This window comes from Liolophura sinensis, chromosome 10, assembly GCF_032854445.1.
Source record: "Liolophura sinensis isolate JHLJ2023 chromosome 10, CUHK_Ljap_v2, whole genome shotgun sequence".
NCBI lineage: Eukaryota > Metazoa > Mollusca > Polyplacophora > Chitonida > Chitonidae > Liolophura > Liolophura sinensis.
This window is the reverse complement of record NC_088304.1, coordinates 32,852,229-32,877,333: the sequence shown is the minus strand read 5'-3', so window position 1 is coordinate 32,877,333 and position 25,105 is coordinate 32,852,229. Positions and strand designations below refer to the sequence as shown.

Below are 25,105 nucleotides of genomic sequence, written 5' to 3'. Positions count from 1 at the left end.
GAAATAGCCACAAGGTCAATCTAACTAAATACGTTATCACGCGTACAGTACCTATCCGAAACTTGGATTGGCAACCATCTTGATTTTTACGTCCTCATGTGGCTAGCTAACCCAACTAGCATGGATTTATGTCTTCCTGTGGCTAGCTTACCCAAACTGTGCATGGTTTTATGTCTTCCTGTGGCTAGCTAACCCAACTGTGCATGGTTTTACTGTCCTCCTGTGTGGCTAGCTAACCCAGCTGTTCATGGTTTTACGTCCCCCTGTATGGCTAGCTAACCCAACTATGTATAGTAAAGAGCTTTCAGGATTCACGGCGGTTGTTTTAACTTGGATATACAACCCGTATCTCATCCTCGCACGAAACCCATATTCTCCTTTTCAATTTAGTCTACTGACTAAAAGATTCGATCATTTTTGTTGGATATCTTTATCAGGGTGAAGAGGGCAAGCCTTAACACCAATCAATCTAGTCAAGGACAAGTCAGTATAGTGACTCAAACGAGATTGGAAGTTCACTTTTAGAGTGCAGAAGCCGAACCGTAACAACAATCAATCGTCAGCAAGCCTGTAGATTGACCTTTGTGGGATTAAAAGGAGTGTTTAAACTACCTTGACAAATGAAATCACGTGTTCGAATCCAGTCGACGCCGTCAGGGATGCTGCTTTAAGTGAGACACGTCTTGGTGCGGTGATTTCGCCAAAATTTTCACTTACAACTTTGATATGAACAGACCCGGGCTTGCATCCAGGTCTCCTGACTTCGAGACAGACACTCTCACAACTAGGCCACCGAAGCGGTCAAACAGGAAGATTATCTAAACCTGCGTAACTCCAGCATACGTGTGAAATATTCTATAGTAAGTAATACATAACGATTGCAAAAGAGAAGGCACAGAGGCAGGCGATTTCAAAAACATACATATAGTATCTTTATTCACAACATACGCCAACATACGTGTACATTAACACGGAAGATACAGGTACATATCAGCGCATATACATGTACATATACACGTTAACAGACAGCTGGCAATAAAAGGTATACAGGCATCGTTTTGTATACGTTCGTTGAAGGCGCCAACTGGAAACGACCTTCAGTAATAAATAACGAAGATAAATGAGTAAATAATGTCACCATGGATTCAAATGTTTCAACACACGATTCAAGGTTTTCAATTAAAGTGAGGTTTGGCATGAAAACATATTTCTCGGTGAATAACAATATTACCGCGCAACAATGTTTTCGCGTACGGACAACAGAGCAACCGGCAACAATATTTTCGTGTACGAACATGTAACAGAGCAACAATGTTTTCGTGTACTACAGCGCAACAATGCTTTCGCGTACAACAGGGCAACAATGTTTTCATGTACAACAGGACATCAATGTTTTCGGGTGCAACTGTGCAACCTGTAACAATGCTTTCATGGACATGTTTTTCACTAGAGCAGCATTCAGTACGTTATTGGATAATCTAACGCACGTGTCCGCACCCATCAGAAGGTTGAATGAAACCCATAAAAATATGCTAAAAAGTTGGCATGAAAATGAGATATGGTAGTGTTAGGTCATGTAAAAGAAGACTTAGACGAAACAAACAGAATGCTACCATTCTGCGAAGGTGCAATATATAACATCATTTTCACCACGTTGTCTTGGATGACCTCGAAGCGGGTTAGGACATTTCCACAGTGTTTTAGGACTCAAAAATACAGTTTGTAGGAATCTGCCTCGAGTTCAAAACGTCTTTCCAGCTTTTCAACCGTTAAAAGACAGATATATAGATATATGTATACACAGCATATCAACTTTTCTTGTTATGCTACAAAATGGGGCAAGGTTAGCTGTCCACATCAGATGACAGTCACATTGAATAGGTCCTGCCCATCTTTATTCATTCAATAGGGCACTCTTTCCCGTGTAATGCCGGCGTGGTGCCAAGCTGAAGTTACCATTGTTCTACGCTACCAGTTTGTTCACAAAACGTCTACGCAGAGGCAGGAATGGACAACAGACTACACAGCTTGGACCCGAACTACTGTGGGAAGGAAACGTTACGTATTCTAAATCACTTTGTTCATGCGCAATGGTCCTTCTGTCGGACCGACTAACTTCCCTATACCCGTGGTATTCCACCCTCCCCCAATCATTCAATATGAAAGTCTATGCAATTCTTCCAAGGTCTACACGTTAGCAGGCGTAGTCAGTCGTATTCCTGTACATTACCTAAGAATGTCCCAGAATAATTCCTTAGATTTACTGCATGTCAAATTCATACAAATTAAATATCATATTAAATATCATATTTAATAAAACCCAAATCGAAGGCAAACATTGAAAAAAAAAATTGTTACCCCTTCTATAGACGTTTAAAATACAAATCAGCAAATACGCCTATTTGAGTCCAAGAACAAATATAATGGCATTTCCACGTGATGATAAGGACTAGATTCAACGCGAACAGCGAGGAGAGATTCATTTCAACAACAACAACAACAACACAGCAATCATGGCTCGGACCCTGCAAATCGTCTTCCCTAAGTCAGACCTACATTTGCCGAGTATAGGACCCAAGATTTTAAAGAGGCCTATATACAACAAGGATAAAAATACGTATCACCAGCGTATTTATGTCTCTGCAGGACGTGTCAGTAACAGTAATATGCAGAGCGCAGAGCTTCGTGTAATACGACACGAAATATCACATGGTATGTTAACAAGAGTACTTTTCAGCAGGTTTAAAGGTCTACATGCCGATGAGCAGGAACTCGACAAAAACAGACAGATAGGCCTACAAACGGTCGTTTTCATAAGTGACTTTGGCAAGCGTACTGAAGAATGACTCTTTCCTACCAAATTAATCAAAACTGCGGGTTACCGGGATCTTATCGGAATAATTAGCTGTGTTTATAACACAAAAAATGGATGTTTGGCCATACCCATACCCTGGTCCACCCTCCGAATACTTGTACAAACTTAGTCGGCGAAAACGACATTTTGTTACCTCCGTTTTGAAGAGCTCCTTTCCACCCGAAATAATGGGAAACAGTTCTCGCCTAAAAAAAATGTCGCAACTAACAGTATACGTATAGCTCTAATGGTTACACATACGTTACTCAGAAAACTGGGTCCAAGATTTGCCTCCGAATAAAAGAGTGAAAGTGCAGTGATTGGATAATACTGCCACATCGACAGGTTAGGTTGTTGACACACTATGAATTTCTGCACTGCTATTTTCCACCTAGTAAAAATATATCTGAATTTTGTCTCTTTCTGATAGAATTTCCTCTCATTGATAGAATTTAAAAAAACGTTTTCATGCCATTGCACCAATTTCCTGTGTAATTACCCAGCCTGTGGAGGTTACCATGGTAACAAAATGCTATGACTTTAATTTCAGCAACCACAGCTCAAAAATGGCTATCATGCTAGGTTGATATTTTGATATGTTTCAGAGAAAAGTGCAAGCTGCATGTGGTGTGTATGGCATGGTGTCACCCTAAAGTTAGGACATGCATAAACATTGTTTACTTGAGTTTGAAGTTATAAAGCTTACTACATAAACAGCAAGAAAAATCAATGCGCTCGTGTAGACTAAGGCATCATAGCAGCCCGAACGTATGTGTGAGGCAAACCCCGTCAAAACTGTGGAAAAAAAAAACATTCACTTTGCTGTTACACTGCAGTGCTTACGAACAATTACTTTGTCATCGAGCTTACCGAGTACAACTTTTGAGAAACCGTGACGCATTAAGATTAAGAACATAGGAGTACAGCGTTTGCACCGACTTAGGCAGTTAAGTTCCCCATTATCACACACAATTTTAATGACAATATCTCAAAACACAGTATTCATATAAAAACTGTTATAAGTGAAAGTTTTTCATACTTGTACTTCAACGCTCAATTTTCGGAACTAAGCCACATAATGAAGTTTTATTTATTTATTTATTTATTTATTTGATTGGTGTTTTACGCCAAGAATATTTCACTCCATACGACGTCCGCCAGCATTATGGCGGGAGGAATCCGCAGGTTGCTGGCAGACCTTCTCACGTACGGCCGGAGTGATGAAGTTTTAAAATTTGACTCCGTGAAAAACAGCTCTAAAGAATCGGTCTCAACTGGCACCCCCAGAGCTATGATTGCCACTGGCTAATTTTGTCTTCTGTTCAAGTTGCAGCACTATTCAAATGGTAGCAGTATGAGTAACAAGGATGGATATACAAACATGCGAATGGATATCAGCCCAAGCAGCCGTCAACCACCGTAAGCAAAACCAGATCCAATTTGACATCACATCTATTCATACAGGTGCAAAATATATTGGGAAAAGGTTTGGCCTTTTCATGTGTGACAAGAATAAAGCAAAGTACATTCTACTCATGAGAACTGGGAAAAAATACATTCTATCAATCAACACCAGCAGAAATTATCTCACACTTGTACATGTAATGGTAATAATGCGTTCAATATGTTTAATCATGCAGGAGAGAAAATATGGAAATGTATGTGTAGGTATATATTAAAATCCTGGAAGAAACAGAACACATGCCATTGCACCAATTACCAAAATTATGCCACAAATTACTGAATGCAAACAGTTGAATGAGAAATTTAGGACTTTATATTATGAATTATTCCCGTCCCACTCCCCGCTCCCCTACCCCTACCCCCTACAAACCATCACTGAACCCAAATACATGAATATATCTGGAAAACCCAGTAGGTCAATTATAACAGCATCCATTATAAACATGGCGTCATACAGTCACCTTGAATTAAAACAGGGGGTTTACATGCACAAATATTTTAAAAGGAAGCTGTCAAATATGAACATCTTGTTAAAGCATCAAAGGAAGGAATAAAAAATATATCTATGAACAATGTATATATAGGCTATACTTCACATACCAGTGGTGGGGTGGTGGGGAGACATTACACACAAAGCATCCCAAATTACGTGCTGACAACTATTCCGAATTTTTCAAATCTTAGTTATCGAACAGCAAAGATTGTGTAATTTTAAGCTGGATTTCTCTGATTTCATATAACATTATTACCACCAAGTTTTATTAACAGCAATTATTATAAAGCATTGGTTCCTCTTACATAAACTAAAGCTTTCAAAAGCATTCTCTGGATATATGAGTGAATTTACCTAGGAATATCTTTGCCCTACTTCGATGCTTCAAGATCACCCATGTTGTTGTCTGGTGTTGAAAATATCCACGGTGAAAATAACTATCAATGTAAAATACGTCACCATCTCCTCTTCAATTTCTACAGTGATAACTGTTCCTTGAGTTAATCAAAAGATAATACACGTAAAGATTGAATAACTGTTTGTACCACTGATATACATAATATATTGTGCCAGACTCTGTCAAATTACAAAAGTATATATAATGGCAGCTCCCAATGGAAAAGAGACTCTTCTTGTGGGATTATCTTGAGTAAAATCACAAATGAATATTTCAGTCTCCCTATAAACAAATTCCTGGAGAAACCAAGGCATCATCTAACCAGTATATCATGAGTTTTAAGATTCATTTATATGTAAATGTTTCATGCACAACAAGCTTATGAAATACTTCCCCATAGAATAATGTAGCAAAATGCTTCCCCATTAAACAGAGTTGCAAAGTGTACTCCACAGAACAATGTTGCATAGCAACAGTTGCAGAATGTTTCCCACATAATAAGGTTGCAAAATGTTTCCAACACCATAATGTTGCAAAATGTTTCCAAACCATATTGTTGCAAAATGCTTCCCAAGGAATAATGTTGTGAAATGTTTCCCAAAGGATAATGAGCCAGAAAGAATATGATTGGGGCATGTTTTTTTTTTTTTCAAATTTTAGGATAGCAAAATTTTTCCCACATAGTAAGACCTTGTTTCAAAGATATGACAATGAGATCTAGATATCAAAACTTTGCCAAAACTTTCACAACTATCACCAATAACACTGCACATGAGAACAATGGTGTGGCTCCCATAGTTACGAAGCACTAACAAACTGACATGAGAATTGTTGACATTTCCTGGGTGTAGTTTACTCACTAAAGTCGACCCACCATCTGAAAAACAGCCTAACTTACTGATCACTGAGACAAATGGGCTCAAGATTCAGAACGGACACTGACTGATTGACCACCGACCTGACACAAGATGGATTAGCTACAGATTTCGAATTGAAACTGAGAGATTGATAAACACTCAGAGTGGGGTCAAAACCACAATTCTCTAGAGGCATAATCAAATTTGCCCTTCCACATTAAGTGGCATCTAATAAGCGGCCACTTATACAGTGAACGTTAAAACAGAAATACTCCTGCTTATTTGCTAACCAACTGAAGTACAGCCATGGACCTCTTAAAATACTCACCAATACGTCACATAGTCTTTCAGTTAAAGACTGAGTGAATAATTGAAGGGAGACTAAAAAATACCAGCAGTATTTGAGCCACTGCACTGAGTGTTCTATCACATTTATGTCCATGAACTGCAGTGTACAGTAATACATATGTATATACCTCACATCAAAGCAGGCCACTAGCTGCTGTGGGTTGAAAACATGCTGCTAGTCCCGATAAAACATTGCCATTTCCTTCTGAAGCACCACGTGGTATCAGTACCTGTAGTTAAACACTGGTTTCCATTCGCTGTACTTATCAGGGTTGGTTGAGGCAGCAATATTGGTGAATTTTCGTCATGAGTCACTACGGTTTGTGTCCCACTACAGGTATAAATCGGGACCTGTGTTTATCCTTAAGAATGCATGCTGATTTTGTTCTCTGATGCTGACACATATATCGCCTACAGCCGCCAGCCAACAATGAGATTATGTGACAAGACAAACCGATGACACTGGAACGCAGATCACAGAAAGAAACAAAAGAGAACATGATTTGGGACCACGCTGGTCTCAATTTTGGTCTCAACTCGCCATAGTTTTTGCATGATGCACACAGATGTACATTAAGGTACCTTGGCAGCAGTGGCACAATGTCACTGATCAAAGCTATCAAACATTTTCTTCTTGCTGTTCTTGCGCTTAAGGCTGCCTGGTCTGTTCTTAGAGAGCCCCTGATTGGTTGCGGAGCCATGGCGCATGCGCCCGTTAGAAAGGACCGAGTCGACGCTGTCCTTGTCCGTGGGAGAGTGAACACTGCAGACGCTGAGGCTGGACATGGAGCTGGACAGGTTGATGTTAGAGGTGATTCCCAGAAGTACAGGGTAGGGGTTTTGTACATCCAAGTCATCCCCTGGGAGACAGGTCTCCACCATGGCCTCCAGGCAGTTCACAAACAGCTCTGCCGTGTCACTCTGCTGGGGAGACTGTGAATAAAATAAACAACACATAGTGATTAGAAAAAAAATTTGTTTACTTACTATTTGACTCCTAAAATGTTCCTTTTTCAACCCCTGTAATAAGGCCATTATTAAAGCTTTTTTTACTTAATTATTAATAACATGTGAAAGACAAGTAATAGGTTTACTGATATATATACAAATACAGATTTGGCACGCTTTTGGCCACTTTCAAAAAGTAAGTGTTTCTTTACTTTAAATTTTTTTTAAGTTTATACCTAGACCAATGTATTTTTTTTTTTTTTTTGTACATCAAACAAATATGAAACAGCTTCAAATCTCCAAACTGCAGACCTGTTCTAGTTGGGTCTCGTTTCACCTCCCCTAAATTCGGAACTAGGATCTTCGGATCAACTACCATATTCCTTGCAGTGTATGTGCCGTTCTCTAGGCTTGATTCATATTACTGCCAAGTTTTCATCAACAAAATTTTTTCAGGCATCTGTCGGAATAATGCTGTTTATAGTTAAAGGTTGAGGCCAGAGATTTTCTTTTTTCTGGCATCACTCAGTGCCTCAACACCATGACCCCAGTGACCTCGTTGTTGTTCAAGACCTCTGTACAAAATCTGCTTCTGGTGGCAGTCATTTAAAGAGAATGCAGAAAGCAGTGCATGTGCTGTAAGGGTGTGCATCAAGAACATATTTAAGGTGTACATCATACATGTAGTGTAGCAACAGCTTTGGTGAACACTTGTACCTGCCTATTCAATGGGCCTTAATGCACGATTAAACCTCACAAGACGTAGAAGTTAGTCAAGTCTGAGCTGAATATCTTACCTTCGTGAAAGTTCCAGCAAACCGCTAAAGCCCACCAACCCAATAGCTGAAGTACAACTAAACCTCACAAAACGTAGAAGATAGTCAAGTTTGAGCTGAATATCTCACCTTTTTGAAAGTTCCAGCAAAAAGCCAGAGCCCCCCAACCCAATAGTTGAAGTACAACTAAACCTCACAAAACGTAGAAGATAGTCAAGTTTGAGCTCAATATCTTACCTTCGTGAAAGTTCCAGCAAACTGCCAGAGCCCACCAAACCCAATAGCTGAAGCACAACTTAACTTCACAAAACGTAGAAGTTAGTCAAGTTTGAGCTCAATATATTACCTTCGTGAAAGTTCCACCAAACCGCCAGAGCCCACCAAACCCAATAGCTGAAGTACAACTAAACCTCACAAAACGTAGAAGATAGTCAAGTTTGAGTTCAATATCTCACCTTCGTGAAAGTTCCAGCAAACCGCCAGAGCCCACCAACCCAAGAAGTACAACTAAACCTCACAAAACTTAGAAGTTAGCCAAGTTTGAGCTCAATATCTTACCTTCGTGAAAGTTCCAGCAAACCGCCAGAGCCCACCAAACCCAATAGCTGAAGCAGAAAATAAGGCATATGCCAATGCTATGACAGTACTACCAATGCTATGACAATACTACCAATGCTATGACAATACTACCAATGGTTAACATCCTGGTCGTAACAAATTCTTCTACAGGCCAAACTGCGCTAACATTCTACTTAACCAATGTTGCGGAAAGCAACACTTGATAATAAAGCGACTACTTTAGCATTTATGCATACACTGTAATTTTTCAACCTTTTCACATGTTGACAAGGTGTTTGTAACATTTGAAATCTGTGTAGGATGATAATATAATAGTTTTCATGACGCTCTGAAATTTGCAAATCTGACCAATGTAGTTTTGTGTCCAAAATCAAATTAATGTGCATGTATTGCATTGAAAGATGGTCTTAAAAGGTGTGAAAGGTTGAGGAATTATTTATTTATTTCATTGGTGTTTTATGCCATACTCAAGAATATTTCACTTGTACGACGGCGGCCAGAATTATGGTGAGAGAAAACCGGGCAGAGCCCAGTGGAAATTCCACGACCACCCACAGGCCAGAGAGGAAGCCAGTCTGGGTTGAGGATTTAGGGTATACATGTGGAATGCAGCCAATATGCAACTCTATGTGCGTAAGATTGCATTTACCCTTCGATCAGAAAATACAACTCCCAGGAAAGCATTAGGAATTGAATACATGCACATAAATATGTCATAAATTCAGGTGCTCTAACGACCAGATAAGTAAAATTATCTGTTAGGGAAGGACTTTGAATCAAATCAATAATTTTTAGATCCAGGAACACAGACTCTTAAATTCAACTTGCATTCACAAATTACCTAAGCGATGAAACAAGACATTAAGAATAGAGAAATACCTTGTAAATTAGCCAGAGTCTGCTGGGAGGAATCCTCGCATGCTATCATATTCTGGATAATACTTTGGACAGCGTTGAGGATCACTTGGTCATGACACAACGACAACACACTTGTAATTTTGGAATCTAATAAACTATGTCTGAAAAAAGAAAAGAGAAAAGTTTAGGTTGACATGAACGGAGGCCTAGGGCTAATTAAAACATTTAACCAACAAAAGTTGAAGTGCTCATTTTCATAAAAATTTCAGAAATTAGAGTGCTTTTATTTAGAACATTTAAAAAGGGGAAGACACTAGTACATTATGTAGAAACACAACTAATGTATTCATCTTGAAAATGGTGAAAACATTTAATGCATTTATGCTCGAAAACATTCATAAAATAACGCACATGTCAATAGATGTATTGTAAGTTTGCAGATATACATAATTACGGTATATGTTTTAAAAACATGTAGCTTGGTGAGGACCTGAATGTATATATGTTAGAATAGTTTGAGACAGGTGTAGTACTTACGTACCGATGTTTGAAATAAATGAACAGTAAGATATACTCACACTTTGGGAAATACAGTTGAAGCTTCAGCTAGATACTCGTACAGTACTGAGACAGTAAGATATACTCACACAACAGGAAAGACTTTGGGAAATACAGCTAGATACTCGCACAGTACCGAGACAGTAAGATATACTTACATAACAGGAAAGACTTTGTGAAATACAGCTGAAGCTTCAGCTAGATACTAGTACAGTACTGAGACAGTAAGATATACTCACATAACAGGAAAGACTTTGTGAAATACAGCTGAAGCTTCAGCTAGATACTCGTACAGTACTGAGACAGTAAGATATACTCACATAACAGGGAAGACTTTGGGAAATACAGCTGAAGCTTCAGCTAGACACTTGTACAGTACTGAGACAGTACGATATACTCACATAACAGGAAAGACTTTGGGAAATACAACTGAAGCTTCAGCTAGACACTCGTACAGTACTGAGACAGTAAGATATACTCACACAACAGGAAAGACTTTGGGAAATACAGCTGAAGCTTCAGCTAGACACTCGTAAAGTACTGAGACAGTAAGATATACTCACACAACAGGAAAGACTTTGGGAAATACAGTTGAAGCTTCAGCTAGACACTCATAAAGTACCGAGACAGTAAGGTATACTCACATAACAGGAAAGACTTTGTGAAATACAGCTGAAGCTTCAGCTAGATACTCGTACAGTACTGAGACAGTAAGATATATTCACATAACAGGAAAGACTTTGGGAAATACAGCTGAAGCTTCAGCTAGATACTTGTACAGTACTGAGACAGTAAGATATACTCACATAACAGGAAAGACTTTGGGAAATACAGTTGAAGCTTCAGCTAGACACTTGTAAAGTACCGAGACAGTAAGATATACTCACATAACAGGAAAGACTTTGGGAAATACAACTGAAGCTTCAGCTAGACACTTGTAAAGTACCGAGACAGTAAGATATACTCACATAACAGGAAAGACTTTGGGAAATACAGCTAGATACTCGCACAGTACTGAGACAGTAAGATATACTCACATAACAGGAAAGACTTTGTGAAATACAGCTAGATACTCGCACAGTACTGAGACAGTAAGATATACTCACATAACAGGAAAGACTTTGTGAAATACAGCTAGATACTCGCACAGTACTGAGACAGTAAGATATACTCATATAACAGGAAAGACTTTGTGAAATACAACTGAAGCTTCAGCTAGATACTCGTACAGTACTGAGACAGTAAGATATACTCACACAACAGGAAAGACTTTGTGAAATACAGCTAGATACTCGCACAGTACCGAGACAGTAAGATATACTCACATAACAGGAAAGACTTTGGGAAATACAGCTAGATACTCGCACAGTACTGAGACAGTAAGATATACTCACATAACAGGAAAGACTTTGTGAAATACAGCTAGATACTCGCACAGTACTGAGACAGTAAGATATACTCACATAACAGGAAAGACTTTGGGAAATACAGCTGAAGCTTCAGCTAGACACTCGTACAGTACTGAGACAGTAAGATATACTCACACAACAGGAAAGACTTTGGGAAATACAGCTGAAGCTTCAGCTAGACACTCATAAAGTACCGAGACAGTAAGGTATACTCACATAACAGGAAAGACTTTGGGAAATACAGCTGAAGCTTCAGTTAGACACTCGTACAGTACTGAGACAGTAAGATATACTCACATAACAGGAAAGACTTTGGGAAATACAGTTGAAGCTTCAGCTAGACACTCGTACAGTACTGAGACAGGCAGATATACTCACAAAACAGGAAAGACTTTGGGAAATACAGCTGAAGCTTCAGCTAGACACTCGTACAGTACTGAGACAGGAAGATATACTCACATAACAGGAAAGACTTTGGGAAATACAGTTGAAGCTTCAGCTAGACACTCGTAAAGTACCGAGACAGTAAGATATACTCACACAACAGGAAAGATTTTGGGAAATACAGCTGAAGCTTCAGCTAGACACTCGTACAGTACTGAGACAGGAAGATATACTCACAAAACAGGAAAGACTTTGGGAAATACAGTTGAAGCTTCAGCTAGACACTCGTAAAGTACCGAGACAGTAAGATATACTCACACAACAGGAAAGACTTCGGGAAATACAGCTGAAGCTTCAGCTAGACACTCGTACAGTGCTGAGACAGTAAGATATACTCACATAACAGGAAAGACTTTGGGAAATACAGCTGAAGCTTCAGCTAGACACTCGTAAAGTACCGAGACAGTAAGATATACTCACATAACAGGGAAGACTTTGGGAAATACAGCTGAAGCTTCAGCTAGACACTCGTACAGTACTGAGACAGTAAGATATACTCACATAACAGGGAAGACTTTGGGAAATATAGCTAGATACTCGCACAGTACTGAGACAGTAAGATATACTCACATAACAGGAAAGACTTTGGGAAATACAGCTAGATACTCGTACAGTACCGAGACAGTAAGATATACTCACATAACAAGAAAGACTTTGGGAAATACAGCTGAGGCTTCAGCTAGATACTCGTAAAGTACTCAGACAGTAAGATATACTCACATAACAGGATAGACTTTGGGAAATACAGCTGAAGCTTCAGCTAGATACTCATAAAGTACTGAGACAGTAAGATATACTCACATAACAGGAAAGACTGGGAAATAAAGCTGAGGCTTCAGCTAGATACTCGTAAAGTACTCAGACAGTAAAATATACTCACATAACAGGAAAGACTTTGGGAAATACAGCTAGATACTCTTACAGTACTGAGACAGTAAGATATACTCACATAACAGGAAAGACTTTGGGAAATACAGCTAGATACTCGCACAGTACTGAGACAGTAAGATATACTCACATAACAGGAAAGACTTTGGGAAATACAGCTGAGGCTTCAGCTAGATACTCATAAAGTACTCAGACAGTAAGATATACTCACATAACAGGAAAGACTTTGGGAAATACAGTTGAAGCTTCAGCTAGACACTCATAAAGTACCGAGACTGTAAGGTATACTCACATAACAGGAAAGACTTTGGGAAATACAGCTGAAGCTTCAGCTAGATACTCGTACAGTACTGAGACAGTAAGATATACTCACATAACAGGAAAGACTTTGGGAAATACAGTTGAAGCTTCAGCTAGATACTCATAAAGTACCGAGACAGTAAGGTATACTCACATAACAGGAAAGACTTTGTGAAATACAGCTGAAGCTTCAGCTAGATACTTGTACAGTACTGAGACAGTAAGATATACTCACATAACAGGAAAGACTTTGGGAAATACAGTTGAAGCTTCAGCTAGACACTTGTAAAGTACCGAGACAGTAAGATATACTCACATAACAGGAAAGACTTTGGGAAATACAGCTGAAGCTTCAGCTAGACACTTGTAAAGTACCGAGACAGTAAGATATACTCACATAACAGGAAAGACTTTGGGAAATACAGCTAGATACTCGCACAGTACTGAGACAGTAAGATATACTCACATAACAGGAAAGACTTTGTGAAATACAGCTAGATACTCGCACAGTACTGAGACAGTAAAATATACTCACATAACAGGAAAGACTTTGTGAAATACAGCTAGATACTCGCACAGTACTGAGACAGTAAGATATACTCATATAACAGGAAAGACTTTGTGAAATACAACTGAAGCTTCAGCTAGATACTCGTACAGTACTGAGACAGTAAGATATACTCACACAACAGGAAAGACTTTGTGAAATACAGCTAGATACTCGCACAGTACCGAGACAGTAAGATATACTCACATAACAGGAAAGACTTTGGGAAATACAGCTAGATACTCGCACAGTACTGAGACAGTAAGATATACTCACATAACAGGAAAGACTTTGTGAAATACAGCTAGATACTCTTACAGTACTGAGACAGTAAGATATACTCACATAACAGGAAAGACTTTGGGAAATACAGCTAGATACTCTTACAGTACTGAGACAGTAAGATATACTCACATAACAGGAAAGACTTTGGGAAATACAGCTGAAGCTTCAGCTAGACACTCGTACAGTACTGAGACAGTAAGATATACTCACACAACAGGAAAGACTTTGGGAAATACAGCTGAAGCTTCAGCTAGACACTCATAAAGTACCGAGACAGTAAGATATACTCACATAACAGGAAAGACTTTGGGAAATACAGCTGAAGCTTCAGTTAGACACTCGTACAGTACTGAGACAGTAAGATATACTCACATAACAGGAAAGACTTTGGGAAATACAGTTGAAGCTTCAGCTAGACACTCGTACAGTACTGAGACAGGAAGATATACTCACAAAACAGGAAAGACTTTGGGAAATACAGCTGAAGCTTCAGCTAGACACTCGTACAGTACTGAGACAGGAAGATATACTCACACAACAGGAAAGACTTTGGGAAATACAGTTGAAGCTTCAGCTAGACACTCGTACAGTACTGAGACAGTAAGATATACTCACATAACAGGGAAGACTTTGGGAAATACAGTTGAAGCTTCAGCTAGACACTCGTAAAGTACCGAGACAGTAAGATATACTCACACAACAGGAAAGATTTTGGGAAATACAGCTGAAGCTTCAGCTAGACACTCATACAGTACTGAGACAGGAAGATATACTCACAAAACAGGAAAGACTTTGGGAAATACAGTTGAAGCTTCAGCTAGACACTCGTAAAGTACCGAGACAGTAAGATATACTCACACAACAGGAAAGACTTCGGGAAATACAGCTGAAGCTTCAGCTAGACACTCGTACAGTGCCGAGACAGTAAGATATACTCACATAACAGGAAAGACTTTGGGAAATACAGCTGAAGCTTCAGCTAGACACTCGTAAAGTACCGAGACAGTAAGATATACTCACATAACAGGGAAGACTTTGGGAAATACAGCTGAAGCTTCAGCTAGACACTCGTACAGTACTGAGACAGTAAGATATACTCACATAACAGGGACGACTTTGGGAAATATAGCTAGATACTCGCACAGTACTGAGACAGTAAGATATACTCACATAACAGGGAAGACTTTGGGAAATACAGCTAGATACTCGTACAGTACCGAGACAGTAAGATATACTCACATAACAGGAAAGACTTTGGGAAATACAGCTGAGGCTTCAGCTAGATACTCGTAAAGTACTCAGACAGTAAGATATACTCACATAACAGGATAGACTTTGGGAAATACAGCTGAAGCTTCAGCTAGATACTCATAAAGTACTGAGACAGTAAGATATACTCACATAACAGGAAAGACTGGGAAATACAGCTGAGGCTTCAGCTAGATACTCGTAAAGTACTCAGACAGTAAAATATACTCACATAACAGGAAAGACTTTGGGAAATACAGCTAGATACTCGCACAGTACTGAGACAGTAAGATATACTCACATAACAGGAAAGACTTTGGGAAATACAGCTAGATACTCGCACAGTACTGAGACAGTAAGTTATACTCACATAACAGGAAAGACTTTGGGAAATACAGCTGAGGCTTCAGCTTGATACTCGTAAAGTACTCAGACAGTAAGATATACTCACATAACAGGAAAGACTTTGTGAAATACAGCTAGACACTCGTACAGTACTGAGACAGTAAGATATACTCACATAACAGGGAAGACTTTGGGAAATACAGCTAGATACTCACACAGTACTGAGACAGTAAGATATACTCACATAACAGGAAAGACTTTGGGAAATACAGCTAGATACTCGCACAGTACCGGGACAGTAAGATATACTCACGTAACAGGAAAGACTTTGGGAAATACAACTGAAGCTTCAGCTAGATACTCGTACAGTACTGAGACAGTAAGATATACTCACATAACAGGAAAGACTTTGGGAAATACAACTGAAGCTTCAGCTAGATACTCGTACAGTACTGAGACAGTAAGATATACTCACATAACAGGAAAGACTTTGGGAAATACAGCTAGATACTCGCACAGTACCGAGACAGTAAGATATACTCACATAACAGGAAAGACTTTGGGAAATACAGCTAGATACCCGCACAGTACTGAGACAGTAAGATATACTCACATAACAGGAAAGACTTTGGGAAATACAACTGAAGCTTCAGCTAGATACTTGTACAGTACTGAGACAGTAAGATATACTCACATAACAGGAAAGACTTTGGGAAATACAGTTAGATACTCGCACAGTACTGAGACAGTAAGATATACTCACATAACAGGAAAGACTTTGGGAAATACAGCTGAGGCTTCAGCTAGACACTCGTAAAGTACCGAGACAGTAAGATATACTCACATAACAGGAAAGACTTTGGGAAATACAGCTAGATACTCGCACAGTACTGAGACAGTAAGATATACTCACATAACAGGAAAGACTTTGGGAAACACAGCTAGATACTCGCACAGTACCGAGACAGTAAGATATACTCACATAACAGGAAAGACTTTGGGAAATACAGCTAGATACTCGCACAGTACTGAGACAGTAAGATATACTCACATAACAGGAAAGACTTTGGGAAATACAGCTAGATACTCGCACAGCACTGAGACAGTAAGATATACTCACATAACAGGAAAGACTTTGGGAAATACAGCTAGATACTCGCACAGTACCGAGACAGTAAGATATACTCACATAACAGGAAAGACTTTGGGAAATACAGCTAGATACTCGCACAGTACCGAGACAGTAAGATATACTCACATAACAGGAAAGACTTTGGGAAATACAGCTAGATACTCGCACAGTACCGAGACAGTAAGATATACTCACATAACAGGAAAGACTTTGGGAAATACAGCTAGATACTCGTACAGTACTGAGACAGTAAGATATACTCACATAACAGGAAAGACTTTGGGAAATACAACTGAAGCTTCAGCTAGATACTCGTAAAGTATCCGCACCTCGTTCTCATCTGTCGTGTTTCGCACGAGAGTTGCCTAAAAATCAAGTGTCTAATTATGTGATTGGTGGTTTATGCCATACTCAGAAATATTTCACTCAAACGACTGTGACAAGCATTATGGTGGGATGAAACCGGGCAGAGCCAATGGGAAACCCACTACCTCACCATCTTTAGGTTGCTGGCAGACCTTCCGGAGACCTTCAGGCTGGAGAGGAAGACAGCATGAGCTGAATTTGAACTCACAGCCACTGCATTGGTGAGAGCCTCCTGGGTCAATGTGCCAATCTGGCAGGCTAACCACCTCGGCCACTCAATAGCCTGTATATGACACTGTAATGCAGACAATCCACCTGGCTGTAGTGAATGTCAATGATCACCTCTTGTCATCAACACTTCAAAACTACAGGAACAGACTCTATCCTAGTGAGAAAATTTATGTTTCAGCACAAACGCTAATATTTTACAGTAATTCATTTTTTTTTCTAAAAAAGGAACAGTTAAGGATGAACTTATATGTCACTGACAGTATTCCAAATCATTTCAACATTTATAGCTTTTTACTGCGCACTACTTAGCAGCATTGTGAGTGTGGCATCTGGAAATCTGACGACCTGCGTAAGTCAGTTGCAGTATGTCGTAAGTGTAAAAACATGGCATATATGACAACCTCAGATGCAACACTACTGGTCGTTTGCAGTTGGTCAGTCGCTGGAGGCCACACGACTTTGGATTGCATCAACATACATGTACATGTAATGACTGGAGAACAACTCCAGCTGGGTCATGTCGTTAGGTTGAAAGCATGTGCTTATGACCTGACACAACAGTCTAGTTGAGAGGAGTATGGCCTTAAGCACTCATGCATGCCAAGTTTAAGACTATCTGTGATCTTACCAGGACTGTGAGAACTAGTGCTTGTGTGGGGTAAGCACTCGTGCATGCCAAGCCCAAGACTATGTGTGGGGTAGGCACTCGTGTATGCCAAGCTTAGGACTATCTGTGATCTTACCAGGACTGTGAGAACTAGTGCTTGTGTGGGGTAAGCACTCGTGCTTGCCAAGCCCAACACTATCTGTGATCTTACCAGGACTGTGAGAACTAGTGCTTGTGTGGGGTAGGCACTCGTGCATGCCAAGCCCAAGACTATCTGTGATCTTACCAGGACTGTGAGAGCTAGTGCTTGTGTGGGGTAAGCACTCGTGCATGCCAAGCCCAAGACTATGTGTGGGGTAGGCACTCGTGTATGCCAAGCTTAGGGCTATCTGTGATCTTACCAGGACTGTGAGAACTAGTGCTTGTGTGGGGTAAGCACTCGTACATGCCAAGCTGAAGACTATCTGTGATCTTACCAGAACTGTGAGAACTAGTGCTTGTGTGGGGTAATCAGTCAGAATCTCGGGGTCTAGTAGGACGTTGTTCTCGTTGGAGACAGACCCCCGCGCCGCCCGCACCTGGGACAGACTTGACTTTGTCTCCATGGCTTTCTTAGTACCCGGCGTAGGCATGGAGCTACTGCGGGTGTTGAACAACGGGTGCTTGGAGTTGAGATCAAGGTCTAGACTCCTCCACACTTTGGGACTGGCTGTTGTGCTCAGTTGCTGTGTAGTAGTAAAAGTGTTAGGGAAATAAAACAGGGGTCATCTTAACAATATATATATGGAAATAATAAAATTTCAAATCAGCAGTCATTCCAAAACAGTGGTCATCTCAAAAACAAAAGTCCTCTCAACCCAATGGTCATCCCAAACACAAAAACATAGGTTTAGCCAGAAGGGTGTCTCAGTGTCTTTGAGGCGCCCTATTCTGACAAAATAAACTTGAGACAGATAGGGAAAATAGGAGAAATTTGGAAATGATACGTTCTGATTTCAATTCTGGCTAAATCTATGACCGAAAGGTGTGTCACACTTCATGCAGGTCATATCATTCTTATCCCTACAAGTAAGTCAAAAAAAAAAAAAAAAGATGACTTAATCACCTGTGACTGTGTGATGTGGGTATTTTTCTGCATCCTGGCAGCATGAACAGCCGTCTGGTCTAACTGGTCCCAGCTTTTCTGTTTGGAGCGTGTTGACATCATGGGGGGGCCTGTCTGGGTGCCCGTGGGCTGGGGGGAGGGGAGAGGGGAGGACTGAGGCTGCGGTGGGGATGACTGGCCGGGCGACACCGCCAATAGCTGCACTGAGGGGGCCCCTGGGCTGACCAGGACGGGCCCTGCAGGAGGCTGACACAGCTCTGCACTAATACTGTCATTGGAAGGCGACTCTGTCATGGTGTACTGGCTGGTCTGGTGACGTAAGCGGCAACGACCTCTGACCTCTTCTGACACCGATACCAGCGCTGAAAGTTTAAAACAGTACCGACATGAGTTATCAATGCAGAGGGGCTGATAAACTCAAATCCCCAGGTCTCTAAACAATAGTGTTAATAACTAAAAATACTGTAGTGTGTGTAAAACACCTACTGGCTTGAATGAAAATATATCCCAATTCCTCAACCTTGTCACATACGAAAGAGCAATTTTCAGTGCAATTTGTGCACGTTTTTTAACCTGGTTTGGAGACAAAACAACATTGTTTGGATTGACCAGTTTCAGGGCTTCACAAAAAGAATAATCTCATCAGTCAACACAGAAAAATGCCTTCAGAATATGCTTGAATAAACACCTTGCAAACAAGGGAAATGTTTGAAGAACTACAGTACCTACATGTCTCATCCTGCCAAGAATCTAACATGCTGATTCAGAGGACTCATATCCCATTAAGAATATACAACATACGCATGGATCAGTCAGGTTTTCAAACTTGACTGGGAGATGCCACACAATGAACCAACACACAATTTTTATCTAAATCGCACAAAACTAAGTTGTTACATGGAAATCAAAGTGTGAAAAGGAAATGTATAGATTCATGTAACCAGACCAAAAGTAATCTGCGTTGGTTTTTGATCAACTGTGTGACACAATTATTCTCATACACCTAAAAACAAAGAAAAAAATTTGTAATAAGCATAACATCTGCACCTGCCTTATTAAACTTACCAGCAAGATATGAAACTGTGTCTGGATGAATCTCAAACTTGTCTCTGAAAGTGAAAAGTCTGAGCATATTTAAGTCGTCTCATAAACTCGACTGAATACCAGCTTACATGTGTCAGGCTCTGTATATACAACAGGCCACGTTTTACACATAATCTGCCATATTAATCAACCATCACTGAACATGAGGACTTCACAAGGTAGATTTTCATCACGTAACAGGTATGTATGTGTGTATGCTTGGGGTTGTCCTTCACAATTTTTCAGTCATGTGGCAACGAGGTTCCATTAGGTGTGTGCACATATACTGTGTCTTCTTGTGGCTGGGTGAGTCCATGCTGCCATACTGCTGCTGCCACTGAAGTATCATCCTGAAGACACCAGACATGACACCCCACCCAGTCACATTATACTGACATCATGCCAACCTCTCCTGTTTTGTTCCTCTAAACTCTAGGTGCTGAGCGCCAAGCAAGGCAGGAACAAGTACCATTTTTAAAGTCTCCCGATTTTGAGTTATTGGGTTATTCAAAAATAAAAGTAAAAATTAGATTAGATTTGCACTGATTGATTTTATGCCAAAATCTGCAGTATATCTGCACACCTTTGTTCATGACTTACTGAACACAGACAATAAAACAGAGCAAGGCTCGTACCTGTTGGATGGTTTAACAGTGATGGTGAGAAGCTGGTTCAGAATGCGCACAGAGCGAGACAGGGTTGTTGGCGATGGGTGACGGAAGCCTGGAAAAATAAAACATACAGTGGAGTTTTACAATCAGCCAGAGAAAGCTAATTAAAATCCTGGTCATCAACAAACTATTTCTGGTCCTGACAATCAGTCCCAACAATCAATCATTCTGACAATCAGTCCTGACAATCAGTCCTGACAATCAGTCCTGACAATCAGTCATTCTGACAATCAGTCCCGACAATCAATCATTCTGACAATCAGTCCTGACAATCTGTCCCAACAATCAGTCCCGACAATCAATCACCTTGACAATCATTCTGACAATCTGTCCCGACAATCAGTCCCGACAATCAATCATTCTGACAATCAGTCCTGACAGTCTGTCCCAACAATCAATCATCCTGACAATCAGTCCTGACAATCAATCATCCTGACAATCAGTCCTGACAATTTGTCTTGAGTAAATGGAAGTAGCTGTGTTCTTGTGTGACAGAGAAACAAATAACTCTAGCCTGACTGATCAAAATTGCTAGCACTGCAGGGCTTTCGATTTTTTCCTGGTCATCAACAAACTATTTCCAGTCCTGACAATCAGTCCTGTGTAAGTGGAAATAGCTGTGCTCTTGTGTGACAGAGAAACATGTAACTCTAGCCTGATTGATCAAAACTGCTAGCTTTGTGGGGCTTTCAAGTTTTTCATTGTGTGCGATTTTTCCTTACTTTGAACCGCGATATCTTGGTTTTACAACTTCAAAAGGACAAAAAGTTTTGCTTTTAAAAGTCATGTGGGATACTTTATCGATGTATACATTTAGTCTTGTGTTAGTCAAATTTGCAGAAAGTCCCTGAAGTCTAAAATCAACCTTTAGACTAAAGGATCACATGTCTCTTCAATCCTACATGCCCATGTTCCTTCTTGCTAGAACCACTATGTTGATTTATTTTATTATCTGATTGGTGTTTTATGCCATACTCAAAAACATCCCACTTAGATGACACCGATCAGCATGCTGAACATGTGTTATACAGTTCAGGGGAGAAATGGAACTCCCAGTGGTGTTATACTATCTACATATCAAACCACCAAAACAATGAGTAACATCAAAATAAGGAACAAGGTGTTCTTTTAACATGAAACACACATCAACTTGTCAATCTTACCTTTGAGCAGGTGACCCACTAGAGCAAAGTTAAAGTTGTTTTTAAAGCTGAGTCCCATTGAGTGATCGAGTTGTTTAAAATGCCATTCCAGTGGTTCTCTCGTTTCCATCATGATTGATTCCAAGGACTGGTAAAGACAGAAACCAAAATTTGTAAACAATGATCACTCATATTTATGATTGTTATTAGTCTATGGCCATACTCTTCTTTCAAGGAATTATATGAATCAACTTGAGAGTGAAACTATGACATTCAACACAGTATGAAAATGATGCTAAATCTTCCCTTCATGATTTTAATGTATTGGCCGAAATTTTTAAATTTTGTTAGAAATTTACATCAAGTACAATCCACCCATATAACCTACAAGACTACTAGACTCATACTTACAACCAGCCATATCCCACATCCTCTAAAATGACACAACCCACCACACAACCCATCAATTCACACAACCCACCATACAACCCATCAATTCACACAACCCACCATACAACCCATCATTTCACACAACCCACAATATAACCCATCAATCCACACAACCTACGATGCCACACATCAATTCACACAACCCACAATATAACCCATCACTCCACACAACCCACCATACAACCCACCAATTCACACAACCCACCATACAACCCAATCCACACAACCCACCATACAACCCACCAATTCACACAACCCACAATATAATCCATCAATTCACACAACCCACAATCACAACCCACAATATAACCCATCAATTCACACAACCCACAATATAACCCATCAATTCACACAACCCACCATACAACCCATCAATCCACACAATCCACAATACAACCCATCAATTCACACAACCCACCATACAACCCATCAATTATACAACCCACAATATAACCCATCAATCCACACAACCTACCATGCCACACATCAATTCACACAACCCACAATATAACCCATCACTCCACACAACCCACCATGCCACACATCAATTCACACAACCCACAATATAACCCATCAATCCACACAACACAACTCTTTAATCCACACAACCCACCATGCCACACATCAATCCAAACAACACATCAATCCATACAACTCACAATATAACCCATCAATCCACACAACCCACAATATAACCCATCAATCAAAGCAACTCACAATACATCCTATCAGCCCATGCAATTCAACCCACCAAACAACCCAACACTCCATGTAAACCACTATACAATCCTTACAACCGTACAACCCATCAATCCATAAAATCCATTGTACAATCCACCAATCCATGCAACCCACCATACAACCCACCAATCCATGTTACACACCATACAACCCACCAATCCGTGCAACCCACCAATCCGTGCTACCCACCATACAACCCATCAATCTATAAAATCCATTTTACAACCCACCAATCCATGCTACCCACCACACAACCCACCAATCCATGCAACCCACCATACAACCCACCAATCCGTGTTACACACCATACAACCCACCAATCCATGCAACCCACCAATCCATGCAACCTACCAATCCATGCTACCCACCATACAACCCACCAATCTATGCAACCCATCAATCCATGCAACCCACCAATCCCTGCAACCCACCAATCCGTGCTACCCACCATACAACCCACCAATCCGTGCTACCCACCATGCAACCCACCAATCCGTGCTACCCACCATACAAACCATCAATCCATAAAACCCATCAATCTATGTCACCCAACTGCAACACTCATCCCATACAATCCACCCACCATACAACCCACCCACCTGCTTCTCGAACAGCCCCATGTTGTCGAGCGTGTGGAGGTTTTGTTCCAGCAAGGCCAGGCCGGCCGTGTAGAGGGTCACGTCATCCAGTTGTACCACAGAGATGGCCACCCAGAACAGGAACTTGTGGATTGCTGAGCTCTGAAAACAAAGGTGGCAGACAGATGTAAACAGCAGGGAGGGAATAAGTACTGTGGACTTTGTCTGATAGCAGTGTTAACAGTGGTTGAGTACTGGAAATCAGGCAATACCACCCTGTGCCATGTTTATCAGCGTAAAAAAAAGAAGGTTTACATGAATGCATATGTGCTTGGGGTTTTACATCATACTTGACAATTTTTCAGCCGTATGAACATCCCCCTCATGTTACTGTGCTTCATAAGCGTGGAAATCTTCAGGTATGCAGCACTTTTTAAGATACCACCGCTAATATTTTGTTCAACGTTGATTCCACTACACCATACATCAAGTAATGAATTTCACAATTTATGGTTTCAGAAGTCCATTACCTAGAAGTATGCAATTTTCCTATATCTAGTCCTCACAGCACTTTACACTTTTCTTCAATCTCTAACACATTATGTGACGTAACCACGTACAATTATCAGACATTTTCAAAGCAGAATCTTCACAGGATGAAATATTTGTCTTCTCTTTTATCAACTGTCACAAACGCAGGCAATCAAATCTTCTCCGTAACAGAGTTTGTGCACATATATCACTACATCAATTCATGAGCTTCCCCAAATTGTGACTCACCACAGAAGGGGACTAATCTGTGAACAGATTGGGACTGCTGTTGTTATGCACTTTTTGTTTATATCTGCAACATTTATTTATTTGATCAGTGTTTTATGTTGTACTCCACATATTTCACTTATACCACTGCAACGAGCATTATGGTGGGAGGAAACCGAGCAGAACCAGCTGGAAACCCAGCAACGTCTGCAGGTTGCTAACAAGCCTTCCCTCTTACAAATGCAGAGGAAACCAGCATGAACTCGACTTGAACTCACAGCAACTGCATTAGGGACAGCCTCCTGAGCCACTGTGCTGCATTGGCATGCTAACCACTTGGCCGTTACGTGGAACATCACAGAAACCAAAACTTACGGGGTGCAGTAATGGCTGCAATCTGGTCAGACACATGACAATGGACTCTATCAGGGTAATGTCACTGCACGACTCTAGAGCCTAAAACACATCAGAAAGAAACTGTTAGTACAACCATTCTGTTCAACTCAATGCAGCAACGGGTAATAAATGTGGGGTTTTTTTTTACCGTTTCAGAACTACCCACATTCTTATCCACTTCCTTTATTTAATTATTTCTTTGACTGGTGCCAAACTCAAGAATATTTTACTTCCATGTATACATGC

The 25,105-nt window shown here is 40.4% G+C and overlaps 1 protein-coding gene across 1 annotated transcript in view; it reads right to left on the bottom strand.

The window, feature by feature from the left end:
• Nucleotides 1-4,689: 4,689 nt before the first annotated feature.
• The window catches only part of LOC135477118 (neurofibromin-like), a 98,394-nt gene continuing 77,978 nt past the window's right edge, over nucleotides 4,690-25,105 (bottom strand). The window contains 11 exon segments of the mRNA XM_064757273.1: nucleotides 4,690-7,346; nucleotides 8,696-8,742; nucleotides 9,596-9,735; nucleotides 16,995-17,095; nucleotides 18,411-18,659; nucleotides 19,040-19,401; nucleotides 20,105-20,148; nucleotides 20,758-20,845; nucleotides 21,957-22,083; nucleotides 23,726-23,866; nucleotides 24,839-24,919. Coding sequence (XP_064613343.1) covers nucleotides 7,017-7,346; nucleotides 8,696-8,742; nucleotides 9,596-9,735; nucleotides 16,995-17,095; nucleotides 18,411-18,659; nucleotides 19,040-19,401; nucleotides 20,105-20,148; nucleotides 20,758-20,845; nucleotides 21,957-22,083; nucleotides 23,726-23,866; nucleotides 24,839-24,919 — 1,710 coding nt within the window. The 3' untranslated portion in view covers nucleotides 4,690-7,016.